Here is a 15,653-nt window from a genome sequence, read left to right as displayed (position 1 = left end):
GCTCTTTAGTCAGACCGTTTGATTTGGTTAGTCAGGCGGGGTCCTGGTGTAAATAGCCCTAGCCGGACACCGGTGTCTTGTCTAGACTAGCGTTCTAGGGTGTATATTACGTTCGCTAGGTCGGAGGGACCGGGAGACTAAGCGGCGCCTGTGTAAATTCGGTTCGCTAGTTCTCATCCTATCTGGGCTAAGTGGGAAGGCGTGTAAATTTGGAACCCACTAGACTTTTGATAGTACGACTAAGAGGCGCCTGTGTAAATTCGGATCTCTAGCTCGTTGTATAGTGCGACTAAGAGGCGCCTGTGTAAATTCGGTTCTCTAGCTCGCTATGTATATGTGGTGATTGGGCAGTGTGGCTAACCAAAACGGGTGTATATAGTTTTAGGTAGTCCATTCAAGGTACTGGCCAATAGTTTAGTTGGGAATTGTAAATGTGTTAACGATTGTTTTAGTAAAGTGTATATCTTGTTAGATAGCGCGAGCTCAGCCGTCTAGCGAGAGTGTTAATAGTGTGTTGCTGTATTATAGTGCACGGTACCATAACCCTGTATATTTACTGACATTATATAATAAGTACTAATCATTGTCGTCCATTGCATGTTTAACACCATAACCACTAATAATTGTATTGTGACCTTAACTTGTGCTTTGACCTATGCTAACCGTACTGTAACCGCTATTTGTAAAAGACGATGTTACTGGGGTGTGTTATAGACGGGTAATTCGTATATAGAGAATTATAGCGTGGGTGACTGTGTAGTTACGCCAAAGGGCATAATATTGATTATATAGTGACTGGTGTAGCAGCTGTGTGTGTATGGGAATTCCCTGAGTGTTTATTGTTATTGTGTACGTTTCACTTGGTAACCGTACCACGTGGTGCTGTTGCCAGAGGAAACGGGTGTGACTGTTGAATAGTACGCGTGTATAATAATCGTTGTCGACGACGTTCCACTGTTAAATATGGGTGCGTCGCAGTCAACGATTCCGGATCCCTTAGGATGTATGGTTAAGAATTTTAAAAAGGGATTCAAAGTTTGTGATTTTGGGGTTAAGATGTCCCCTGTACGTTTGGTCACTTTGTGCACTAGGGAGTGGCCTACTTTGGTTGCGGCATGGCCGCCACGTGGCAGTTTGGATCCAACTCTGGTACAGCGCTTACACGTGGCTGTATCAGGTAGGCCTGAACTTTACGGCCAGTTTCCTTATATTGATTGTTGGAGACAGGCCGTAAATGACTCGCCAAAATGGCTCCGGACATGCCACGAGGAGCAGTGTCGCCTCATGGTAGCTAGGACTTGTTCGTCCACTAGGACTGGTGTTAGGCCCATTTTGGACACGCCCCCTGAGTCCGAGATCCCTTTGCCGCCCCCTTACTTTCCGGTAAGAGGAAGTGACGCAAATACAGGAAGTCCTGTAACCCTTCCCTCATTACCCTCATCCACTTCCGCTTCCTCCTCCAGTACAGGATCCACCCCCCCTCGTACTAAATCTCCCCTTCCGGAACCAGAACCCACCCCCATTAGAAACGAATATCCTGATTTGGCGCCACTTCAGACTTCCGGTCAAGCTTCATCTAGCTCGGCCCGAAGTGTTCTATTCACTACCTTTTCCCAAAACCAACCTCCCACATCCCCATACCCTATATCTCCCCGACCGGAACCCATGACTGACGCTTCCCTACGTAGCCCCATCCAAACCCGACAGTTGACTGGTGCCCAACAATTAAAGCACTATCAGATGCCTCTTCGCCTAAATCCCGGGTCAGCTTATATCGATGCCGCAGGTCAAATGGCACACGCTGACCCAGTCTTCGTATATGTCCCATTTACCACTACCGACCTTTTAAACTGGAAGACCCATAATTCCTCATATACTGAGAAACCACAAGCCATGACTGATCTGTTCACCTCAATAGTACAGACGCATAATCCGACATGGGCTGATTGCCAGCAGTTATTAATGACTTTATTTAACAATGAGGAAAGGACAAGAATAAATCAAGCAGCCATTAAAGCATTAGAGGATAGAGCCCGTGCTTTGAACCAAGCTAATCCAGCAGCATGGGCCGCAACACATTATCCCAACACTGATCCCGATTGGAACGTAAATGGTGCTGATATGGTTCAACTCAGAGCCTATAGAGACGCTATAATTGCTGGCATGAAAGCCGGAGGAAAGAAAGCCATTAACATGTCGAAGACAGTTGAGGTGATCCAGAAAAGCGATGAAGCGCCCAGTGTCTTTTATGACCGATTATTGGAGGCGTACCGCTTGTACACCCCCTTTAATCCGGAAGACGCAGACAATTCCCGAATGGTTAACTCCGCCTTTGTCAGCCAAGCTTACGGAGATATTAAGCGCAAGCTACAAAAGTTAGAAGGGTTTGCAGGTATGTCAATCTCCCAACTAATGGAGGTAGCTAATAAGGTCTATATGAATAGGGAAACAGAAAGCAAGAAAGAGGAGGAGCGCAAGATGCGTAAAAAGGCTGATATGCTAGCGGTAGCGATCGCAGGCGTAGATAAACGGGGCCCAGATAGAGGCGATAGTAGATGGAATAGGGAGCCTTTGAGTAGGGATCAGTGTGCGTATTGCAAGGAAGAAGGGCATTGGAGGAACGAATGTCCGCAAAGAGAGCAGTACGAGAGAGACCAACCCAGGGCAGGCTACGGAAACTTTAGAGGCAGAGCGAGAGGTAGAGGAGGTCCCGGAGGGAGTAATGGTTATAGAGGGAGTAATGGGAACAGAGGAAGTGTTAGGGAAGACAGGTATATTCCAGCAGCGCAAAGGTCTCGCGATAGAGAAGGTAGGGACTTCGGAGGATTGGCTGACACGGTCATGGAGGACTATTGATACCGACCGGGCTCCATCCCCCTTGGTCGAGCGGAGCCTATGGTCGATGTATCAATAGGGGGGAAAAGGAGTGCGTTCATGATCGACACTGGTGCTGAACATTCAGTGGTGACTAATCTAGTTGCTCCTCCATCTGGAAGGACTATTACTGTGATAGGAGCAACTGGAAGAAGTGCTGAAAGACCGGTTCTTAAAAGTCGACTCTGTACATTGGGAGGCCACGTAGTAAAACACCAATTCCTTTATATGCCTGAATGTCCAGTCCAATTGCTGGGACGTGATATGCTATCAAAATTACAAGCGCAGATTACGTTCCTACCAAATGGAACAACATCTTTAAAGTTTAATGGACCTTCAGGTATTATGACTTTATCCGTACCAAAGGAAGAAGAGTGGCGACTTTATACAGTGTTGACTAGCCAAAACCCTAGGAGTGATGAGACATTGTTTAACATACCAGGAGTTTGGGCAGAGAACAACCCACCAGGACTGGCCCGCAATATTCCACCAATAAAAATTGAACTGAAACATGGGGTTTATCCAGTGAGCCTAAGACAATATCACATTCCGCAGAAGGCTAAGAAGAACATCCAATCCTATCTGGATAAGTTCATACGGTATGGTATCCTAAAATTCTGTACTTCCCCCTGGAACACCCCATTGCTGCCTGTTCAAAAGCCCGGCACAGATGAGTATCGACCTGTGCAGGACTTAAGAGCAGTCAATGATGCGGTTGTTAGCATACATCCAGTTGTACCCAATCCATATAACCTGCTTGCTTTAATTCCGGGCGGGGCTACTTACTTCACAGTCTTAGATCTCAAAGATGCCTTCTTTTGCCTCCGAATTGCCGCAGAAAGTCAATGTATTTTCGCTTTCCAATGGGAGAACGCTGTAACGGGCTCAAAACGCCAAATGACTTGGACAAGACTGCCCCAAGGGTTTAAAAATTCACCTACCCTATTTGGTTCAGCCCTAAGTCAAGATCTATTGGATTTCGAGTCCATCCCAGGAGAGTGTGTATTGTTACAATATGTAGATGACTTGTTGATAGCAGCAGTTACAAAAGAAATCTGTCAGCAAGCAACGCACGATCTACTACACATTCTCTGGAAGGCAGGATACAAGGTGTCTAGAAAGAAGGCTCAGTTGTGTTTGCCAACTGTCAAGTATCTAGGATTCCATATCTCTGAAGGTCAAAGAATTATGGGGCCAGAGAGAAAAGAAGCTGTCTGCCAAATACCAATACCCAAGAATAGAAGACAAGTGCGAGAATTCTTGGGGGCAGCAGGCTTCTGTAGGATATGGATTCCCAGTTATGCGATACTAGCAAAACCTCTGTACGCAGCTATCAAAGGTACAGAGCACGACCCCTTCTTATGGACCCAAGAACAGCAAACGGCATTTGAAGATGTAAAGAAGGCTTTGATGAGTGCCCCAGCATTAGGTCTACCTGATCACACACGACCATTCTACTTATATGTACACGAGCAAAGAAGAATGGCTGTGGGAGTATTGACACAGTACTTGGGATCATGGCAAAGACCTGTTGCCTACATGTCTAAGCAACTGGATGCAGTGGCCAGCGGACTTCCACCTTGTCTAAGAGCCGTAGCTGCAGCCGCCCTGCTAGTAGCTGAAGCCGATAAACTCACTCTGGGTCAAGAACTTTATGTACGAGTCCCACATGCAGTACAGACGTTGTTGGATTACAAAGGAAATCATTGGTTTAGTAACAGCCGTATGACCAAGTATCAAGCAATGTTGTGTGAAAACCCAAGAGTGCATTTAGAGACTGTAAACACCTTAAATCCAGCTACCCTTTTGCCACAACCTACTGAAAGTCAACATGATTGTTTGGAAGTAATGGATGAAGTATTCTCAAGTAGACCAGATCTTCGTGATTTTCCCATCCAGAACCCCGATGTTCAATATTACACCGACGGCAGTAGTTATGTGAAAGAAGGGATCCGCTATGCAGGATATGCAGTGACAACAATAGACAAGGTGATAGAAGCTCGGCCACTGGCGAAAGGAACATCAGCACAAAAGGCAGAATTAATAGCACTAACACGAGCGTTACAATTGGCTGAAGGTTTAAGAGTAAATATCTATACGGACTCTAAGTATGCGTTTTTAACCACTCATGCCCACGGAGCTTTGTATAAAGAAAGAGGACTACTGAATTCAGAAGGCAAAGAAATCAAGTACGCAGCTGAAATCCTACAACTATTGGAAGCAGTGTGGGAGCCGAAAGAAGTCGGTATCATACATTGTCGAGCGCATCTGAGAGGAGATGGTGATGTAACCAAGGGAAATCGGATGGCAGATAGTGCAGCTAAGCGTGCTGCTGAATCAGGAAGACAGGAGTATGTAGGGCATATAGCTGCTCTTATACCAACTCCACTGTCCCAATGGACTCCAGTTTATACAGCTCAAGAAGAGGAGTGGTTAAAGACTGAACCGGGAAAGTATCTGGAGAACAAGTGGTATCAGCTAGAAGATGGAAGAATAGTTATACCAGCATCGCTAGCGGTAGAAATTGTCCAAAATTATCACAACGGGACACATTCTGGGAGAGACAGTACTGAAGAATCTCTTAGAAAACATTTCTACATACCAAGATTGTCCAACTTGACTCAGGCCATTGTACGCAGATGTGTAACGTGTGCTAAGAATAATGCAAGACAAGGACCAGTAAAGCCACCAGGAGTTCAGTTTATGGGGGGACTCCCCATGTCCGATCTACAAATAGACTTTACAGTGATGCCTAAATCGGGTGGACATCGTTACCTGCTGGTAATTGTGTGCACCTATTCAGGCTGGGTAGAAGCATGTCCTACTCGTACAGAGAAAGCAGGAGAAGTTGTGAGATTCCTGCTACGAGAAATAATACCCCGATATGGACTACCCTGTTCTATAGGATCGGACAATGGTCCAGCTTTTGTTCACCAGTGCCTACAACAACTGACTCATATGCTTGGTATAAAGTGGAGGCTTCATACTGCATATAGACCCCAGAGTTCTGGTAAGGTAGAGAGAATGAATAGAACTATAAAGAACCAGTTGGCTAAAATGTGTCAGGAAACCCAACTTAAGTGGAACGTTCTCTTACCTATAGCCTTATTGCGAATCCGCAGTACCCCTACCAGAAGGATGGGCCTCTCTCCTTTTGAAATCATGTATGGGCGACCACCTCCCGTACTTGGTAACTTAAGGGGGGACTTGAGTCAGTTGGGAGAAGGAATTACTCGGCAGCAGGTTGTAGAGTTGGGTAAGACTATGGAGGAGGTACAGAAATGGGTACAAGATAGATTACCTGTGAATATTTATCCCCCTGTTCATAGTTATCATCCAGGAGATCAAGTGTGGATTAAAGAGTGGAATAATGTACCGTTAGGGCCCAAGTGGAGAGGTCCTTATGTTGTTCTTTTGTCTACCCCTACAGCGATAAAAGTAGCAGAAGTGACTCCGTGGATACATCACTCCAGGGTTAAACCAGCAGCAGTCGATTCTTGGCAAGTTACAGCAGATCCAGAGAATCCCTGCAAGATCCGGTTAAAACGCACTACTCAGTCGGAGTAACGAGGAATTATTGTGGATTACAAATTTTATTGTTACAGGTGTGAGTGAGAAGGCCATAATAAAGCCTGTCCGCTTACCATCACATAGTGTATAAGCCAGGAAAGTCTCGAAGGGACACCTGTGAAGATGAGCAGAACTCCATTCCCTGCAGCCCCTCACATCCTGGAAGCTGAGGCGCCATCGCACGGACGAAGACTGAGGATGACGGCGAAAGATGTGCTTTTGATAGTGTTTATTTATATGTGTTTTTATATTCAGGAAGGTAGAGGTACCGACACTCCTAGCTGTGAGGTATGCATTAAGACTACGAGAACAGGTAACCATATTTCCCAAACCCTAATTTGGCATTCACAATACGAATGTAAAGGAGATGTATCGAGATGTAAATACTTAAATATAGATTATAGTGTGTGCCATTTAAGAGTAGGAGAACCTAAGTGCTTCAGTCCGGAGTATCAGCCTCGTACAATCTGGTTGACTCTCAGGAATGGAGATCCTCAGGGGACCCTAATTAATAAAACGGTGTTAGAATCCGTACATTCTTCGGGTGTTCTGCTATTTGATGCGTGTAAAGCGATATCGAGTGGTAGAAAGCCGTGGAATGTATGTGGGGATCTTAGATGGGAGAGGACGTATGGGTCTAACGATAAATATATTTGTCCCAGTAGCAAAAATAAATATGTAAGTCCTAGATGCCCAAATAGAGATTATAACTTTTGCCCATATTGGTCTTGTGTGGGGTGGGCGACTTGGGGACAGACAGTAGATAAAGACATGATAGTGACTAAGTTGCCGACTAGCCCATATTGTAAGTCTATGGAATGTAACCCAGTCCATATACTCATTAATAACCCCGACAAGTTCTTAGATAAGTATGGCAATTTATTTGGGTTTCAAATATACGGGACGGGTTTAGATCCTGGGACATTATTGTTTATAGGAATAGAGACTGATACGGTATCCTCCCAGACTCATCAAGTATACCATTCCTTTTACGAAGAGATGAGTATAGATAATAAGATCCCCCATAATGCTAAAAACCTGTTCATCGATTTAGCTGAAAGTATTGCCGGTAGTCTTAATGTTACCAACTGCTATGTGTGTGGAGGTACTAACATGGGAGACCAATGGCCTTGGGAAGCAAAGGAGGTAATGTCCGGTTCTGAGGCAGTTGACCAATTAATATCTACACAAGCCGATTATCATATGAGTGTTAGAGGTAAATCTGAGTGGAGATTAAAGACCTCCATCATAGGTTATGTTTGCATAGCAAGGAAAGGAATAATGTATAATACTTCTGTAGGAGAATTAACTTGTCTAGGGCAAAAAGCTTATGATGATGATACAAAGAATACAACTTGGTGGTCGGCTTCAAATGTCTCAGAACCATCTAACCCGTTTGCTAGATATGCCAATTTAAAGGATGTGTGGTTTGATCTATCCATCACATCTACTTGGAGAGCCCCAGCAAATTTGTACTGGATCTGTGGTAAGAAAGCCTATTCGGAGTTGCCACAGGACTGGGAAGGGGCATGTGTGTTGGGTATGCTCAAACCATCCTTCTTCTTGTTACCGATTGAAACAGGTGAGACTTTAGGTGTTAAAGTGTATGATGTGAATCATAGGAAGAAAAGGGGACCCATAGAGATAGGTACCTGGGAAGATGATGAATGGCCTCCCCAGCGTATTATAGATTACTATGGGCCAGCCACGTGGGCTGAGGATGGTACCTTTGGTTATAGAACCCCTATTTATATGCTCAACCGTATTATAAGATTACAGGCGGTGGTTGAGATTATCACAAATGAGACATCACAAGCGCTCAATCTTCTAGCGAAGCATAACACCAGGATGAGGACAGCAGTCTACCAAAATAGATTAGCCTTGGATTACCTTTTGGCAGTAGAGGGAGGTGTATGTGGGAAGTTTAACCTAAGTAATTGCTGTCTTCAAATAGATGACGAAGGGCAAGCAATAGCTGAGCTTACTAGCCATATGGTTAAACTAGCGCATGTGCCTACTCAGGTATGGAAAGGGTACAATCCAAGTAGTTGGTTTGGTAGCTGGTATGAGTGTTTTGGAGGGCTTAAGGCAGTGGTAGGTGGAGTCCTACTGATTTTACTGTTGTGTCTACTCCTACCGTGTCTTATACCCTTAGTAGTTAGGTCTGTGCAAAGCCTGATAGGAAGTATAGCAGAGAGGAAGGCTGCTGCACAGATAATGGCGATATATAAGTATAAGGCTCTAGATCAGGGAGAACCAATGCAAGAAGATGAATGTTGAAGATTCACATCATAAGATAAGTCTGGTCTGGTTCATGGTAACCTGAGGTATATGCAAACCAAGGTTAAGTGATGCCTCAAGTAATTGTGAAATATCAGAGGCATCAAAGGGGGGAATGTGATGTAATTCCAGTAAAATACAAGTTTAGCAGGCTAAGATTGCCACAAGGCATATGTATGTATATGTGTTTGTAGTATCAGTTAGTTAATAACACGTAGCTAAGATACTGTCATCACTGTACTGACCAGGTGCAGGAATGTAAGAACTGGAATTACGCGTCCCTCTCCTTTGTATCAGATGAGCCACGTGGTTAGACCGGATGGATGAGTTTAGACTCTATTCATTAAATAGGTTAAGGGTATGTGTGGGTGTAGTTAATTGTGGGAGGAGCTACAGTGCTATATAAGGAATGTACTCTATGTATTCAGTACTCAGACTTTGCTGTATTTTGGTGACGCTAGTCCCTCTGAGTCCCGATCGGTGATCCAATAAAGAATCTCTTCCTTCCTGAAGAAACCTGTGTCCATCTCTCTGTGCTTGGCTTCCGTCAGTTTCTCCGGTATCAATGTCAGATGTTTAATTTTGTTGGTTAACCCTTACCCTGTTTCCTTTCTAGTGTAAAGAAGCTACATCCTGATCACCACTACCCTAAGTGCTGGTGTCTGGAGTGGGTTTGAACTGCTCTACAAAATATTATTTACAGCTGGGCACATTAAACCATGTGTTTGATATGTTAATCTTGCTGTAGAGGCTAGATCTATAAGTTTGTCTTGTGGATGATGATCTGGTGGGGAAAGGGGGTTAATTAATTAGGCGTTAATATATCCCATGGCAAATGTTGAAGCAAGCACTACTAAAGACGTAGCTATGTATTTCATCATATGCAGACATACAGTAGAAATCAGAATTTTTTTTTTTCAGTTTAAAGAAGTCAGGAAGAGAAAAAAAAATCCACATGGAATCTATACATCCCTGGGAGCCACGCTTTTCAAAAATAATAATATACTCACATTGCACCCAACCATAGAGCTATCTATATATTTATCAATTGCACGTATTAAGTAGTTAGAAAATCTCCATATAAGATGTCCCTAAAAAGGCTCCAGATATACATTCAGGGCTCTTGTCAGAGATGTGTACAGAATGTGCGGGTCTAACTACTTTCTATTGGGCATGTATTTATTCCAGTACATCCCGCCCTCGAGTTTTGTGCTGTGCTTAAACTTTAAAATGTGAAAATAATGTTGATTAATAAGTGACACAGCTATAAGTTAATAGTCAATATGTTGCAGTAATAGGATTTTCTTTCCCAGAAAATAGATCTTTCAGAATGTAAGCAATACCATTTGAGAAGGGCCTTCTTCACCTCTTGTGTCTGTAAATATCAGTTTTGTCTTTATGAATTGCTAAATAAACCCATTATAGAATTAGGCGTGCGGAAAAGCATGCAGAAAATGCTGGCACTATCGAAATACGATGATTACTAATAATAATCACTTTTAGCCTAAGGCTTAATACTTTTTATTTACATGTCTTTCACATTAAAAAATGTTTAAAAAGGAGTGCACTTAAAGGCACATACTTGTCATTGGCAAATGAGTACATCAGGAGCCGTTCTTCTATGAACTTCTTCCATTCTGGCTTTTCATTTTGCAGATCACGATAGTTGTCATTTGATACGATGATGCCATCAGAATCAAAGGCCAGCTTGACTATAAAGCGGTCGTCATAACAAACAACTCTCCGTCCCTGAACTCTGCGAGATGGGGTAAATACCAATATCTTCTCTTTTTCAAGCTTTCTTAAAACTTCTTGGTCTGTGAAAAGAAATTGTTACTTTTCAGTGGGCTGATATTTGTAGGTCTCTACAAGCCACTGAATTTTCATAGTTCATGTAATCAGTTTCTCTATCTGCAATACTATTGCATTATTAAAGTGGACCCATCATCCACAAACACATGGGATGGCATACAAATTAATCTACCCAATTTTCAAATAAACCTGACACAAATTTGTGGTCTGCAGTATGTTAATTCCCATACTGCTACGTGTAAAATTCTGGGTTACTACCCCTGCAAATACTTTAATACAAGTTACAAGTGAAAATCTTAATCAATATAAAAAACTGGCCACACATTTTATAGCAGAGCTCTCTGCAAGGTCCTGTAGGTTGGGGGCTGTCCAGACAGGGCCCTTTGTTTGAGTCACCAGTGACGCCCTCACATCCCAATCTCATACCTCCAAATGTTGGCAAGTATGGATTTGTACAACTATGTATGGAGAACTACACACTTAAACTGAAGACGTACTTTAAATTAAAGAGACACTATACTCATCAAAACAACTTTAGCTTAATTGACCAGTTTTGATGTATAGATCATGCCTCTGTAGTCTCATTGCTTAATTCTCTACCATTTAGAAGTTAAACCACTTTGTTTATGCAGCCCTAGTCACACCTCTTTGAATGTGACTTACACAGCCTTCCTAAACATTTCCTGTAATGAGTCATCTGATGTTTACACTTACTTTATTGCAAATTTGGTTTGAATTAGAATTTCTTATCTCATGCCCTGTTAATAGCTTGCTAAACCTGAGGGAGCCTCCTGTGTGTAATTAAAGTTAATTTTACAAAGCAGTAGATAAAACCATTTAAAGTAAGTTACATTTGATTAAAAATGAAACCATTAGGCTTTCATGCAGGCTGTATCAAAGACACGGGAGGTGTGGCTAGGGCTGCTTAAACAGAAACAAAAGTGATTTAAATCTTTAATGGCAGAGCATTGAGTAGTGAGACTTCAGAGGCATGATCTATACACAAAAACTGCTTCATTAAGCTCAAGTTGTTTTGGTGAATATAGTGTCCCTTTAAGTAGAGAAATAGAGGTGCACGACATATTAATATCCTTAACTGGGGCTGCAAAACTCGCCAGCGTTTGAAAGGTCAATGTGAGAAGAATTGCCACATCTCACACAAAAAACCTTTGTGCTGAAAATATCTTCTAAGATCATCATTGACGTAACAGACACAGTTCACATGGAAGGGTCTGTATTACCTGTAATTGGTGCATCAGGGCGGGATTGCTCTTTTCTCCAAGCAGGCACAAACACAGTGATGTCTTTATGTCCTTTCTCCAAGAACCACTCTACAGCCAGCTGTATTCCTCGACAGGAAAAAACTTCTTTATTGCCATGACTAAATAAAAAAAAACACCCAAAAAAAAAATTTAAAACACAAAAAGGCAACAGGTTAATGAAATTGCATGAATAGAAATTTTTTTATCTATTATTCTAACTGCGGAAAACACATTATAGACATAAGCAACATACTGCTACGAATTAATGGAATTTAGTATGATAATTGACAATTTCCTTTAGATCTTCGAAAACGTTTAGAAGAACAAAAGTCAAGTGGTTTCAATAATTCTTGCACATTAAAGATATTTATAAACCAGACTCATGTTTGCTCCATATTTTCTTTCTGCTACTCTCAAGGGGCACTATTCCAAGGCAAGGGACACTAGGAAATGAAAACAGTTATGCTTTTCGAAAACATCTTTAAAGGGACACTATAGTCACCAGAGCAACTACCACTTAACCCCTTAAGGATCAAAACCAAACCTAGAATTTGAGCTATATATCTGTTCAATCCTTATTCATCTCTTTCATATTAAATGCATCCACACTTACTATATATAATTTTGTCAAATATTTATATACGAAACAATTTAATATGAACAAAAAAGTGTGTGGAATTAAGAAACGCTATTTTTCAAGTTCTGCATGGCATTTTAACTGTGAATGTCATAATACTGATATCTTTTCCTGTATAAACATACATATTTGTGTTCAAGGATGTCTCATGAGTACAACAGTACACCTCATGCAAAGGTTTTATGGGGGTTTTGGAAAGTTACTGGGTCAAATATAGCACTTCATCCTTTTTAGATTTAATAAAATTAGAATTAGAATTAATAAAATCACTTAATTATGTAAAAATAATAGATACACGTGTGTATGTATATATATATATATATTTTCTATCTGTATATATATCTACTATTTATACATAATTAAATGTTAAAATCTTTTTATATATATATATATGTATATATATATATATATATATATATATATATAAATAAAATAAAATAGGCTTAGAATAACATTCTTTCAATTTTTTTATTTTTTTTCAGTTTGCGGGACTGTCAGACAACCCAGACAGACCCCTGCAGGCAGTTGTGTAGACCGCTATTTTAGCAATGTGAATTGATTGGGTTGTCAGGCAGTCCCCCAAATTGGTATCGTCATGGAAGGTAAGTATATATCTAGCGGAGTGCTCCTAATCATTAGGGTGTACCATGCCATCCTAACCGCGTTTAAGCCCACTGTTTTTCAAGGCGGCACGGTATGCCCTAATGGTGTTAATGGCTAAATGTTGTGATTCTGGGGTCTATAGCATGTCCCTGCAGGATTTTTAATGTAGGCACTGCCTTTTTAGAGCAAAGGCAGTGTGTAAATTACTGCCCAATAACACTTCAAGTGGCAGTCACTCATAGGGCCACTAGAGGTCCTTCCTGATTGGCGTTCGGCGTCTTCACGCTTCGCATGGAGAAGCGGAATGTTCGCCATACAGATGCATTGTTTCAATGCATCTCTATGAGGAAATGCTGTTTGTCATTTGTTCTTAAGGGAAAGCATTCGATTGGCTGCGATCATCAAATTTAGGGCCAGCTGCTTTGAGCACGGCACAGCATGGGGAAAAAGGTGAGTTTAAACACTGCTCTGACAGGGAGACTGGGGACCTAAATAGTGGTTTTAACACTATACTGTCAGAAATATGTTTGTGTTCTAGACACTGCAATGCAAATGCCCTTAAATAGTCGTCGTTTTAAGGCCTTCTTATTCCTTCTGCTTGCCCCATATGTCCTCTTTTTCTTCCCTTTCTTTCCTCCAATGTCTTTGTCTTTTAATTCTATGTATCTTTATTTGTTTTTCAGCTGTTATGTTGCTGGTTGACCTTTCTGTTAGCCATTTATTTTTGGCATGTTTGATGTTGTGGACTGAACATCTTATATTATATTTTATTACTATTCTTGTGCTGAAATGGGTTTTGTGCTGAAATGGGTTTTGTACTTATTTGACCTTTGTGGTACTTGCCTTGCTTAACACTATAGGGTCGAGAACACAAATGTGTATTCCTGACCCTATAGTGTTAAACAAACAATTTAGCCCCCTTTTCAGCTAGTAAAAAGTAATTTCCAGTGCTGCGTGGGTTCGCCGGTGCTTGCTCCACCCCGATCCGCCTCCTTGGCTGACATCATGAGAACTGATGATCTCAGCCAAACACAATGCTTTCCCATAGGAAAGCATTGGATTGGCTGAGATTGTCAATTCTGAAGATCTCAGCCAAGCAAGAGGGCCAGTGGGGTGGAGCCAAACGCCACCCTGGTCACTTGGCACCTCCTCATAGAGGTGCATTTAATCAATGCATCTCTATGGGGAAAGTTCAGTGCTGCACACTGAGGAGTGGCCACTGGAGCTGTCCCTAGGCTGTAATGTAAACACTGACTTTTCACTGTAGTTGGTCTGCAGTTTCACCACTTTATCTAACTGAATATGTCTAGCTGTCTTTTTCTAATCTCATTTCAGCATCTCAAGCGAAAGACAAAGCTTGCAATTCCAATTACATCACTTCTGTCTATTGTCTCAGATGCACCTTCTACTTTTGTCTCACTGTCTCTCTTTGTATCCGTCTCATGACTAGAACTCTTAATGCACAGTTCTGGGAAGCAAAGTGAACTTTGTGAGCAAAGTCACTGTTTTCTTGTTCCCTCAAATTCCCCTTTTCTAGCCTGCAGTTGACCCTTCGTCAGCACTGGCAGGATGTGTGTGCAAGTGCTCACCTGGTAGTCCTACCTACCAACTAGAGACTGGGAGCACCTGGCACATGAGCTCCATAGGCTGTTTGGCCCTTCTGGCTCTGCACCAGCAGAAACAACTTTAACACTAGAAAGAATACAACAGAGGGGTTTTACAATACATAACTTAATGAATAAATATTTATAAATCTATAAGTTTCACTTTAATATATGACAGCACCAGAAACAGTGAATATCTAATTTATCATATAGATAAATTATATTTAGTTGATACAGGAGCTGTTACGGACTTACTTTCCTTATTTCTAAAATGCCAGCACAGCCACTATCCAAGGGCCATGGGTGTTACACTATTTAACACCCAGTCTCCAGTTCTCCAGACACTAATGAAATTGTCAATGCTGGGGACAATCCTTCCATGATGTCTACAGGCTGGCTTCATTGCCAGTACATCAGTGCTGTCCCTCTGTTCTTCTATCAATTATAAGATGTAATTAGAGAGCAGGAGACCTATCTATAGGAGGGTAGTCTATAGCCCGTCTCCTTTCATTTCATTGTTAGCACAGAGGTGTATGTTGACAGATGAGGGAGGTGTCATTTTAAATTGGCTTAGCAGAAAGTGTATACATTTGCAAGTAACTCTATTATCACAAAGATCATTTTCTACTTTCACTTAAGCAAATGCCATGTCAGTTGCCAAATTTTAATAATTATGGACTTAAAACAAAAAAGCTTTATTCACAATATTGAGAATAGTGGAGAATAGAGAAGGAATTGCTCATTTAAGTCAAAAGGAAAATGCTTCAACTCCACTATTTTGCCTAAAGTTTGCAATTCTACACATTATCAGTTTAGTGAAAAAAACACGATAGTGTTAAACTGTTTTCTGAAACACAAGTAAATTGAGCTCTTGGTGAAATGCCCAATCAATGGTAAATAAAAAGGCAATTTCAGAATAATTTTTTTTATTTTCTGCCGTGGGTTTGATAATTGACCTAAAATGTGGATTCCGAATGCAAAAAAACAGAATTAAATGTTATTGCATCTTTA

At 41.6% G+C, this 15,653-nt stretch overlaps 1 protein-coding gene across 1 annotated transcript in view; it reads right to left on the bottom strand.

The window, feature by feature from the left end:
* Positions 1–15,653, bottom strand: part of ZC3H12B (zinc finger CCCH-type containing 12B) — a 77,522-nt gene that overhangs the window by 3,556 nt on the left and 58,313 nt on the right. The window contains exons 3-4 of the mRNA XM_063430977.1: positions 11,778–11,917; positions 10,307–10,541 (exon numbers count right to left, since the gene is read on the bottom strand). Coding sequence (XP_063287047.1) covers positions 10,307–10,541; positions 11,778–11,917 — 375 coding nt within the window. The remainder of the gene's footprint in view (positions 1–10,306; positions 10,542–11,777; positions 11,918–15,653) is intronic.

This window comes from Pelobates fuscus, chromosome 9 (assembly GCF_036172605.1).
Source record: "Pelobates fuscus isolate aPelFus1 chromosome 9, aPelFus1.pri, whole genome shotgun sequence".
NCBI lineage: Eukaryota > Metazoa > Chordata > Amphibia > Anura > Pelobatidae > Pelobates > Pelobates fuscus.
This window is presented reverse-complemented; position numbering and strand designations above follow the sequence as displayed.